This window comes from Nyctereutes procyonoides, unplaced genomic scaffold, assembly GCF_905146905.1.
Source record: "Nyctereutes procyonoides isolate TBG_1078 unplaced genomic scaffold, NYPRO_anot_genome, whole genome shotgun sequence".
NCBI lineage: Eukaryota > Metazoa > Chordata > Mammalia > Carnivora > Canidae > Nyctereutes > Nyctereutes procyonoides.
The window spans coordinates 56,485,073-56,496,567 of record NW_026575140.1 but is presented as its reverse complement, the minus strand read 5'-3'; the positions used below and the strand labels follow the sequence as shown (position 1 = coordinate 56,496,567).

At 57.6% G+C, this 11,495-nt stretch overlaps 1 protein-coding gene across 1 annotated transcript; it reads left to right on the top strand.

Moving 5' to 3' along the window:
• The first annotated feature begins 231 nt into the window (after positions 1 to 231).
• On the top strand, positions 232 to 10,440 carry ARHGEF15 (Rho guanine nucleotide exchange factor 15). The gene is made up of 15 exons (XM_055306618.1): positions 232 to 878; positions 1,555 to 1,887; positions 2,123 to 2,177; positions 2,984 to 3,042; positions 3,151 to 3,362; positions 3,462 to 3,622; positions 3,783 to 3,935; positions 4,041 to 4,170; positions 5,750 to 5,824; positions 5,948 to 6,040; positions 6,116 to 6,276; positions 6,371 to 6,523; positions 6,686 to 6,768; positions 6,880 to 6,984; positions 8,858 to 10,440. The coding sequence occupies exons 1-15, from the start codon at positions 275 to 277 to the stop codon at positions 9,007 to 9,009; spliced, it is 2,529 nt and encodes an 842-aa protein (XP_055162593.1). The 5' UTR covers positions 232 to 274; the 3' UTR covers positions 9,010 to 10,440.
• The last annotated feature ends 1,055 nt before the right edge of the window (positions 10,441 to 11,495 follow it).

The following is an 11,495-nucleotide window of genomic DNA, read 5'->3' as shown; positions in this document are numbered from 1 at the left end:
AAGACAGACGCAGGCCAGACCTGGAAGGCGCGGGGGTGGGGGTGGGGTGAGAGGTGCAGACCGAGCCGGTGGAGATGAGAAAGGGGCAGACGGAGGGCACCCGCCTTCCCTCCTGCCCCTGACGTCCTGCCTGTTTGCTGGCCTACAATTTCTGTTCAGAGGCCTCAGTCTACCCACGGGGGGCGGGGGGGCGCTAAGGGTCTCTTTCTCCCTCCCTCCTCCTCAGGGATGACTCCAGCAGAGGACCCCACTCCTTTGAAGAGCCCAGAGGGAGATGTCAGCCCAGTCTCTTCCTGCAGCGACACCCCCTACGCAGAAGCCCCCTCGGATCATCCGCCCCCGCCCCCCTTCTCGGCCCCGGGCTGCCGCGTCCCCAGGGCCCCACCACAACGGCTCCTCCCCACAGGAACCTGCCTTCACCTCCAATGACGCGGGGACCCCAATGTGCACCCCCATCCACTGGGACTCCCCGGCCGCATCCCTCAAGCCCCCTGCTCTCCTGCCCCCGTCAGCTTCTAAAGCCAGCCTGGACTCCCAGACTTCCCCAGACTCGCCTTCCAGCACCCCTAGTCCAGCATCCAGGCGCTCCATCTCCTCAGAACCTGTTCCCAGGTCTCCGGTGCCTCCACCCAAACCCTCCGGGTCACACACCCTGCCCCTGCTCCCCACAGCGGGGGTCCCAGCCCAGGGAGGCTCTGCCTCCGCCCCAGGCACTGTGAGGAGACTGGCTGGCAGGTTTGAGTGGGGGGCTGAAAGCAGGGTCCAGGCTGCTGACGCCCTGGAGCTGGGTCCCCAGGGGGCAGCGGATGTAAATGGGGAAAGAGAGGCTCCACAGGTCAACCTTGGCAGCAGTGGGTCCCAGGAGAATGGCACTCCGGGTAAGTGCGTCGTGGGGCACTGCTGGAGGGGGTGCCCATCTAGCTCACCTTCCTTGTTTCCAGTACTTTAAGATGGGGCATTTGCAGGGGCTATATTTGTTTTTTTAAGATTTTATTTATTCAGGGCAGCCCGGGTGGCTCAGTGGTTTTGCACTGCCTTCAGCCCAGGGTGTGATTCTGGAGTCCCGGAATCGAGTCCCACCATGTCAGGCTCCTTGCATGGAGCCTGCTTCTCCCTCTGCCTGCGTCTCTGCCTCTCTCTCTCTCTCTTTGTGTCTCTCATGAATAAATAAATAAGATATTTTTTAAAAAAGATTTTATTTATTCATTCAGAGGCAGAGACACAGGCACAGGGAGAAGCAGGCTCCCCTCGAGCCCAATGGGGAATTCGATTCCAGGACCCCGGGGGTCACGACCTGAGCCCAAGGCAGATGCTCAAACCCTCAGCCACCCTGGTGCCCCCAGGGCTACATTCTTACACAATAGCTTCCATGTTCGGAAAGTGGGTTTCAGTAATTTGTTGTGGTCTGAAGACAGGCAGGTGGAGGAGATAGATGCCTGGGGCTAGACCCCTGAGTTCCCCTGCTGGACGGGTTCAGGGAGGGAGGAGGCCAGGGCAGGGTGGGGCCAGGCCCCAAGGGTCTACTCCTTAGATTCCCCCCCCTGTCTCCCACAGACGCTGGCCTAGCCTGCCCTCCCTGCTGCCCCTGTGTCTGCCACATAGGCCGGCCTGGCCTGGAGCTGCGCTGGGTGCCCGTGGGGGGCTATGAGGATGGCCCCAGGGCTTTCTGCCGGGCCTCCCCACTGAGGGCCTCCCGCTCCCGTCCCAACCCTCCCAGCATCAGTCTCCCCCCAGTCGTCCTTACGTCCTACCGCTCCACAGCTGAGCGCAAACTCCTACCGCCCCTGAAAGCCCCCAAACCAACTTGGGTCAGGCAGGACATCGCCATCTCTGGGGACCCCCCCAAGCCGGATCTCGATCTGCCCTCGGAAGATGGAATCCAAACAGGTACAGGGCCTAGGGTAGTGGGCCTCTGGGTTGGGAAGGGAAGGGGTGGAGGTAGAGAGGTGGAAAAGCCAACCACCTACAACCCTCAATGGGCCTGGGACTCTCGGTTCCTCCACCAGCTGCTGCCCTGGGGCTGCCCTGGGTTATGGTCTCTGCTGGGGCTGGAGTTGGGAGTTCTGGGCTGGGGATCGTGGAGGTCTGTTCTCTTCACTCCGGGCTCTCTCTCTCTCTCCAGGGGACAATCCTGATGAAGCTCCTCCAAGCGCTCCTCCAGCACCCGTGGAGGGCAGGTACCAAACACCCACAGCCTTACTCCTACCCCAGAGCAGATGAAGCTTCAGGCCCCGCTCAGTGCCACCTTCCCCTACCTTGAGTCTCTAGAGCAATTGTCTACAAGTCCATTTGGCTCCAGAAACACCACTTCTGTGTATCTGGCCTTGTTGATCATTTTGCTTATTTTATTTTTAAAAAGTGATTAATTTGAGAGAGAGAGAGCATGAACACGTGTGCACTAGCAGGGGGAGGGCCGGGGGAGAGGGAGAACCAGGCACCCCGATGGGCAGGGGGGTGGCCCTGGGGCTCCATGTGATGCCATGGCAGGTAGGGCTTCATCCCAGAACCCTGAGATTGTGACCCCAGCCAAAGGCAGACGTTTAACCGACCGAGCCACCCAGGCGCCCCTTGTTAATCATTTTAGGGTCACCACCCCCATCAGAGCTAGTTTGGGCTCATTCCCTTATTCCACACTTGGTGGTGTAAATTCTCCTAGGTTGATCGTATGAAACAGAGCAGGGAGGTGTGAGTTTGGGTTTGATCTCTCTAAGTCTCACTGAGGCACAGGCAGGACATCCCAGACAGTGGTTTCAAACGTGAGAAACTGGAGAGAGAGGCTTGAGATCCTGGGAGGGGATGGGGCCCGCCCGCTATGGGGCCTCACACACAACAGGCTCATAACTGAGTTGTGCCTGTGCACTTGGGTGAGAGTCTCTGCAGATGACCTGCATGGGAGTTGTGCACTCATTCATACTATCATATGAATAGTGCCTCTGGGAGGTAACTGGTGGCTCTGGGGCGCTCCATCCCTTTCTCTCTGCAGGGACAAGGAGGAACTGGAGGAGCTGAAAGAGCAGAACTGGGAGCTGCCCCTGCAAGACGGTGAGGGCCTCTGGACCTGGGGGACCCCCTCCCCTGGTGTGACCAGCAAGCAGCTGGGAGGGGTTCTGAGGTGCTGGGCGTCCCTGATGTGCCCCGTCTGCTCCCCAGAGCCCCTGTACCAGAACTATCGGGCAGCTGTGCTATCAGAGGAGCTCTGGGGAGTCAGTGAGGATGGGTGTCCATCTCCCACAAATCCCGGTGAAGCTCCCACCTTCGCTCGTCCACCTGGACCTCGCAACACACTGTGGCAGGAGCTTCCGGCTGTGCGAGCCAGTGGCCTCCTGGACACGCTCAGCCCCCAGGAGAGGCGCATGCAGGAGGTGGGGACCTGCCTGGGCTTGGGCCAGGGAGGAGGAGGGTGGGACTCCGGTTCTGGGCTGCCTGGGAGCTGGGCTTTCCACTACTGCCTCCCTCCTCAGAGCCTGTTTGAGGTGGTGACATCTGAGGCCTCTTACCTGCGCTCCCTGCGGCTACTGACAGACACCTTCGTGCTGAGCCAGGCTCTACGGGACACGCTAACCCCCCGGGACCACCACACCCTCTTCTCCAATGTGCAGCGAGTCCAGGGTGTCAGCGAGCGGTCAGTGGGGTCCCGTCCTCGCAGCCCACCAGAACTTGGGCTGCTGGGCACTCCCGTAGTTTTCTGCTTGTCCCAGGTCTTCCCTTCCATGCGCCCAGTTAGTGCTCAGCTCTTGGCTCAAACACCTGGGAGACCCAGCTCTCTGCTCCGCCTCCTTCAGGTTTCTAGGGACACTACTGTCCCGAGTGCGCTCTTCCCCCCACATCAGCGACCTGTGTGACGTGGTGCATGAGCACGCTGTGGGGCCCTTCTCAGTGTATGTGGATTATGTGCGGAATCAGCAATACCAGGAGGAGACCTACAGCCGCCTCATGTGAGTGTGCTGGGGGAGCCGTGTGGGAGGAAGCCGGGGAGCAGGGCTGGGGGCCTGGCTGGGCAGGCAGGGGAGCCAGGGCCTGGAGGTGGACTGTTTTCCCAGGGACACGAATGTGCGCTTCTCTGCTGAGCTGCGGCGCCTGCAGAGCCTCCCGAAGTGCGAGCGGCTGCCCCTGCCCTCCTTCCTGCTGCTGCCTTTTCAGCGCATTACGCGGCTCCGCATGCTGCTGCAGGTGCCTGTCCTGGTGGGGAGGGGGACCTCTTTGCCCCACACCAGACTCCATGTCGGGGTGGTGGGGAACCCTGCTCCAAGCCTCCTGCCAGGCTTCTCAATCCAGGACCCACCAGGCCTCCCTGGAGCTAACCACATATCTCATCAGGCAGCTTGCATGCCATGAAGGTGGCCCTGGCTGGAGACACCAGTTCTGGACTTTGCTCTGCCACCACTTGGCTGAGGGGCCTTGGGCAGGTCCCTTTCCCTCTCTTAGAGGTCTCGGGGGAATGTGGGGAGTGATCTTTGGACTGTCCCACTGTGTGCCTTCCCAGCGGGGGTGATGGCACTCCCAAAGGGGCACAAATTAGTTCTCTGGGGGTGTGAAACTCTTAGCAATGCTGATGTTGATGGTACTCCCATGGCCACATACATAGGCGCACAGCGTATTTGGGGTATTAAAATTTCATGGCTGGTGGGACACCTGGAGAAAACACGTCTAAAAGGGCTCCAGGGGATCCCTGGGTGGCGCAGCAGTTTGGCGCCTGCCTTTGGCCCAGGGCGCGATCCTGGAGACCCGGGACCGAATCCCACGTCAGGCTCCCGGTGCATGGAGCCTGCTTCTCCCTCTGCCTGTGTCTCTGCCTCTCTCTCTCTCTCTCTCTCTCTCTGTGTGACTATCATAAATAAATTAAAAAAAATTAAAAAAAAGAAATTTCTAAAAGGGCTCCATGGGACCCCTGGGTGGCTTAGCGGTTGAGTGTCTGCCTTCAGCTCACCACGAGACCCCGGGGTCCTGGGATCGAGTCTCACATCGGGCTCCCCGCAGGGATCCTGCTTCTCTCTCTGCCTGTGTCTCTGCCTTTCTGTGTGTCTCTCATGAATAAATAAATAAAATCTTTTTTTTTTTTTAAAAAGGGTTCCTTGATGAAGTGATGCTGGGGCGTGAGGGGTAGGAGGAAGGTTGAAACTCTTTCGTGGCAAAGTAGAAACTTCTCCCCAAACCAGGTGATCCGGTGTGAGGAGGCCATGTCTAGATTACCAGCATTTTTTTTTTAATTTTAAAGACTTTATTTGTTTATTACTGAGAGACACACAGAAACAGGCAGAGACACAGGCAGAGGAAGCAGGCTTCCTGCGGGGAGCCTGATGTGGAACTCGATCCCAGGACCCTGGGATCACGCCCTGAGCCAAAGGCAGATGCTCGACCACTGAGCCACCCAGGGCCCCGAACCCAAGCACTGTGAACCACTCTGCTATATTGTTTGCGCTAAGAGTTGTGGTTGATGATGATTAAAGCAGTAGCAGCCCTCTTTCTTGGTATTTGCTGTGTGCCGAGGACTATGGCGAGTACTTTGTGTCTTTTTACCTTGTTGAATCCTCACGGCAGTGCTGTTGGTATGCTAGGTGGGTATTAATTATTCCCACCTGACAGATGGGGAACACTGAGGCTCAGGGAGGTAACTTGCCACGCTTGGGGTTGTGTAGAACCAGTGAGTGGTGAGGTCCCCCTGCCTCGTTGAGGCAGCCCTGTGACCCCAAACTAAGCATTTTGTCAAGCCAGGCGGGACCTCTGAACTGAAGCCCCTCCTTGTCTCCAGAATATCCTGCGCCAGACAGAGGAAGGGTCCAGCCGCCAGGAGAATGCACAGAAAGCCCTGGGTGCTGTCAGCAAGGTGGGCAGGAGGGATGCTTGGGGACCTGGGACTGGGGGGTGGGGAGGGGACGTGACCAGGTGGACAAGTGGTTGGTAGGGGTGCAGCCAGTAAGGGTGGGTGACTCGGCTTCCCTGACTCCAGATCATTGAACGGTGCAGCGCCGAGGTGGGGCGCATGAAGCAGACAGAGGAGCTGATCCGGCTCACGCAGAGGCTGCGCTTTCACAAAGTCAAGGTTGGTCCCTGCCGCCCCCCCCTCCTCCCCTCCTGTATCTGCAACAAGCCAGAACCACCGCCTGCTCCTCCACAGGCCCTGCCCCTGGTGTCCTGGTCCAGGCGCCTGGAGTTGCAGGGGGAGCTGACCGAGTTAGGGTGCCGGAGGGGGGGTGTGCTCTTCACCTCACGTCCCCGCTTCACCCCCCTCTGCCTGCTGCTCTTCAGTGACCTGCTGCTCATCACTCAGCCCAAGAGGTGGGTCCCGGGAGGGAGGGTGCTCCGGCTGGGGTCGGGGGGAGGGGTCCAGCGGGTGCCCGTTCTCCATCTCAACTGCCTCTTTCCCGGGCAGCGGGCAGCGGCTACAGGTTCTGGACTATGCCCACCGCTCCCTGGTCCAGGCCCAGCAGGTTCCGGACCCGTCTGGACCCCCTACATTCCGCCTCTCCCTTCTCAGCAACCACCAGGGCCGCCCCACCCACCGGCTCCTACAAGCTTCATCCCTGTGAGTCGTGTCTCCTTTGGGGAAACACCCCCGCCCCAGACCCTCACTTGGCTTCTCAGAGCCCGCCCCCCTCTTCCTCAATCTCCCCAATCTGCAGCCTTGGTTATCCCAGCACTGTCTGTCCCTGGTTCAAACATGACCCTTCCCTGTGTCCCCAACCAGATCAGACATGCAGCGTTGGCTGGGAGCTTTCCCCACCCCGGGCCCCCTTCCCTGCTCCCCAGATACCATCTATGAGGACTGTGGTGAGTGTCCCCCAGAGGGGAGGTGGTGGGGAGAGGCAAGGCTTCTGGGGAAAATGAGGGAGAAGCCAAGAAGAGTCTCGATCCCACTGCATGTCACTCACCCCCAACCAGACTGTTCCCAGGAACTGTGTTCGGAGCCTTCTGCGCCGGCCAGGACTGAGGGACGAGGTCTGGAGTCCAGGGCTCCCCCCAGGCACCCGCTCAAGAGCCCCGAAGGTGAGAGATTCTTGTAGTTATTCCTTCGGTGATTTTTTTTTTCTTTAAAGATTTTATTTATGAGACACACACACAGAGAGGCAGAGACACAGGCAGAGGGAGAAGCAGGCTCCCTCCGGGGAGCCCGATGTGGGACTCAATCCCAGGGCCCTGAGATCACCACTTGCACTGAAGGCAGACGCTCAACCGCCAAGCCACTGTTGTTAGCATCTTAACATGAGTTTCAAAATAATTTCTCAAGTGTGAGCAGTATTTGCTGTCCAGGCATTTTTTGTGGTGTGTGTGTGTGTGTGTGTGTGTGTGTGTGTATGTCCAGAAATAAAATTCACACCTGTAGTGGGAGAGATAATCAAATAGAAAATACTAATATTGGGGTTCCTGGGTGGGTCAGTGGTTGAGCATCTGCCTTCTGCTCAGGGCATGACCCCAGGGTCCTGGGATCGAGTCCTGAATAGGGCTCCCCACAGGGAGCCTGCTTCTCCCTCTGCCTGTGTCTCTGCCTCTCTCTGCGTGTCTCTTATTAATAAATAAGTAAAATCATGAAAAGAAAAGAAAAGAAAAGAAGAAAATACTACTATGGTATGGAGAGATTGATATCTAGATATTGGTCTAGATCAGGAGTGAGCAACCTGTGGCGGAAGGGCTAACTCTGACCTGTGTTTGTAAATAGTTTTATCGGAACACAGCCACACCCGTCTGTTTTCATATGATCTGAGTGCTTTTGTCTTCTATGTGCTTAACTACTATGTTGAGTTAGCCTGAAAGCCTGAAAAATCTACTATCTGGCCATTTATAGAAAAAGTGTAGTGACTCCTCATCTAGATAGTATTTGAAGGTAGATCAGCAAAAAGATTTTTTGTAAAGATTTTATTTATTTATTCCTGAGAGACAGAGAGAGAGGCAGAGACACAGGCAGAGGGAGAAGCAGGCTCCCTGGAGAGAACTTGATGTGGGACTTGATCCCAGGACCCTGAGCCAAAGGCAGACATTCAACCACTGAGCCACCCAGGTGCCCCAGCAAAAAGATTTTTGATGGGGTTCAGTATGGTATTTTGTTAGAGGCATTGGAAATCTTGGAATTATTGTTAAATATCAATTGCAGAAACCACCCATGATTGTTAACAGTCCAATACTCTACCAATAGAAATAGCAAAATAAATAAGGCCAGTGTTTTGAAATTCTTCATCATGAGTCCTGATCATGGGTTCTGGTCTCCATAGCCTTATAGCTTGTCTCGCCTTTCCTTCCCAGCCATGACCCATCTCTGACTTCTGCACTCGAAACAAGTTTCCTTTTCATCCCGTTCTGTCACGTTATTGATATCATTGACTAGCAAATGAACATTCAGTACATGCTTTCTTCACAGAGCCCTGGGTGACAGCATACAGCCTGTAGGTTCTAGAATAGCTGAGGTATGACGATGGGCCTGAAAATGATGAGGCACATGGTGTCTGGGGAGAAAGTGTCTTGGAACAGAGACAGGAGTCAGTGCAAAGGCCCTGCTGGCCGGTGTGTTTGAGGAACAGTAAGGAGGCCATTGTGGCAGAGGGAGTGAAAAAGAGGGGACAGGGCAGGTGAGGTCACAGAGGTACCGGGGACCAGACCATGCAGGTCCTCGTCGGGTCTGTAAGAACTCCGGCTCTCCCTCTGAGTGAGCTGAGTGCCTGCTGCAGGGCTGGACAGAAGGGACCCCCGCATCCTCTGTTGCTGCAGTGACCTCTACTTCTCATGTCACATCTTCTGATGCTCCAGGCTTCTCCAGTGATCCCCACACTCACTGTGACCCTTGGGCATTAGACCCCATCAGAACCCCTTCCTTTCCTTCCTCTCCCTTGCCTTGGCTCCACTTGGGCCCCTTATCTCTCCTTCCCAGGCTGGCTGAAGGGGTTTCCTGGGGCCTTCCCTGCCCAGTTGGTGTGTGAAGTCACAGGAGAACACGAAAGGAGGAAGCACCTGCGCCAGCACCAGAGGCTCCTTGAGGCTGTTGGACCCTCTTCAGGCTCTCCCAGTGCCCCCCCACCCTAATGCAGGCCGGGCGGCGGCGGCAGTGGCGGTCACAGATTGGGACAGCCGGCACCCGGTGCACGTGGAGAGGACCAAGCTTGTCCATCTTACCTGATTAGCTGTCAGTGGAAAAGCTACTTCTCTTGGCCACCAAAAGGGATCGAGCTTCAGGAGGAGGAGCCAATGAAAACAAGGCTGCCGGGCCCACCGGTGATGGAGACTGAGGATGGCTCGAGTGGGTGGCCCACGGAGACAGAGCAGCCAATGGTGCTGAGCTGGCCGAGCCACTGGCCCAGGAGTATCTCTGCTCCACTCACAGCCGTGAAGACCAAGCTGGGTCAATAAAGTTTTACAAACGGAGACAAAGTCTGAGGATAAACTAGCCAACGGCAACCAGCAGGGTGGTGCTCTGGGCCCAAGAGGCGGGTGGTGACCCTGCTTGGTTCTGTAGCATTACTGTCCCACCCTTCGGGTATGGGGAGCACTGGGTTCCATTCCTGGGGTGACCCCTCTGCCCTCTCAAGCCACTTCCTTTCTACTAGAAGGATCCAGAGCGTGTGTCTGAGAGTCAGTGTGTGTGTGCGTGTGCACAGGTCTCTATGTATCAGGGCAGGTGGTCCTGCTGGACGTGATGTGTGTGTGTGGTCTCGCCCCCTCCCAGATGACTGAGTGCTCCATTTCTTTCTTCACCCCCTGCTTTTCTTATTATTTTCTCCAAGGAGACAGGAGGTCTGAGCTCAAGAGGGATGTGCTGGGTGTGGCTAGAGTCGGGGATGAGCAGCCTGAGTTCTGGGCCAGGGACCCACAGCAGCTGGAGGGCGAAGCTGCGGACCGGCCACGCAGTCCGGTGGAGGAGCCCGAGGACCTGAAGACGGCCAGTAGCTGTGGCCTGAAGCCCCCTGAAGCTTCCTCACCCCAGACTCGGCCTCCAACCTGCCTGAACTGGCACCAGTTATCCAGCCTCAGCTCTGGGCTTTGGACTGGCTTTGGGCCCCAGGTTTGGGTGAAGAAACAGGAGCTATGGCTCGCGGGCTGGCCAGTGAAGGCTCTCCTGCCTCCGTCCTGGACGTCTCACCAGCAATGCTGGGCCGAGCAGTGGAGGGAGCACAGAGAGCCAGTGTGGTGCCCCCCCACCCCCCAGCATCTCCTTCCAGGGGAGAAACTGTCCTGATGCCAGAAGGAGGGGAGGGATTGAGCCAGCGCGGAGCCGACAGCTGCTGGCGAGGGAGGACCTTGGCCTCGCACCAGGCCTTCCCTGAACTGGGCCGTCCCGCTGTCCCTTCAGCTAATATATGTGGCAGCCAGCCCAGGACAGCAACTGCACGCCAGCCATAGGAGATGCAAAGACTCTGGGAAGCCAGGGAGGGAGAAAGTGACTGGCATTTGGCCATCCGGGACTTTGCACAGTGCCTGGCATACCAGAAACTCTCAATAAATGTTGGCGGCCCTGTAGTGAGCAGAGTGTGTGCTTAAAGGAATGGTGGTTTCCAAATGTGGCTTCGGAAGCGGATGGGGCTGCTCGGAAAGAGATTCTCTGAGACCGAGGGTCAGTTTGCTGGGGCCTGGGGCTGGGGGCCCGGGAGCATCTCTGTGTGATGCAATCCAATCCTACACCTGTTTCTGGAGTGCCTTCTCTATACCAGGCGCTGTTCTAGGACATGGGGATACAGAGATGAAAAGGACCAGGGTCCTGCCCTCAAGGAGCCCGCATTCCGGGAAGGACAAGAAGGAAGCAGCCCTGGGAAGATCTGGGCAAAGAGCCTTCGAGAGGTGGCAACAGGGAGACTGAAGTCCAGGAAGAGGCGACAGTGGTCATAGAAGGGAGCTGGTGCACACGCTCCTTCACGTTTCCCGGCATGAAGCACCGCCGGAGCTGGGAAAGGGTGGAGGTGGGGAGTGAGGACCATGGTGCAGGATGGAGAGTGTGGATGGGACAAGAAATGAGGCTGGATTGTGGGGAGGTGACAGAGGTGGCACCTGAGGCAATGAGGTGCAGGTGGGGACAGTGAGAAAGCTGGGCCCCTGGGGGGAAGTCTCTCTGCCAGTCAGTAAGCCCTTCCTCTACCCACAGCCGGCTCCTATGTGAGGCCTGCACTTCTGGGGAGTCTATCCTGAAGATAGGAAAGGGCGCTGATGGGTCCTTGCACTGGCCCTTCGACGGCATCTGGTCAACATCGTGGTGGCAGAGGGTCATGGCCACAAGGAACAGGTGGATGAGAGGAGCTGTGCCCCCTTCTCTGCAGAGCCGGCTGGCTAGCTCTCCCCTCCTCTCCTAGCCCCACTGAGCCCTCCTGCCCACCGCTCCCTGCGATCTTGTCCAGCCTGGCATCTCTGTCCCCCTCCCTCCCTCCTTCCTCGCAGGGCTCGCCTTCTCTCTTCAGCAACAGGGGTACTGATGGCGATGGCTCCTGCTCTCAGGCTTGGCCAGCTCTCCAGGCAGGCATGCCATCCGGTGCCGGAGGACATGTGCTCCCACCGCTCCTCACCTGCCTGGCTCCCCAGTATGC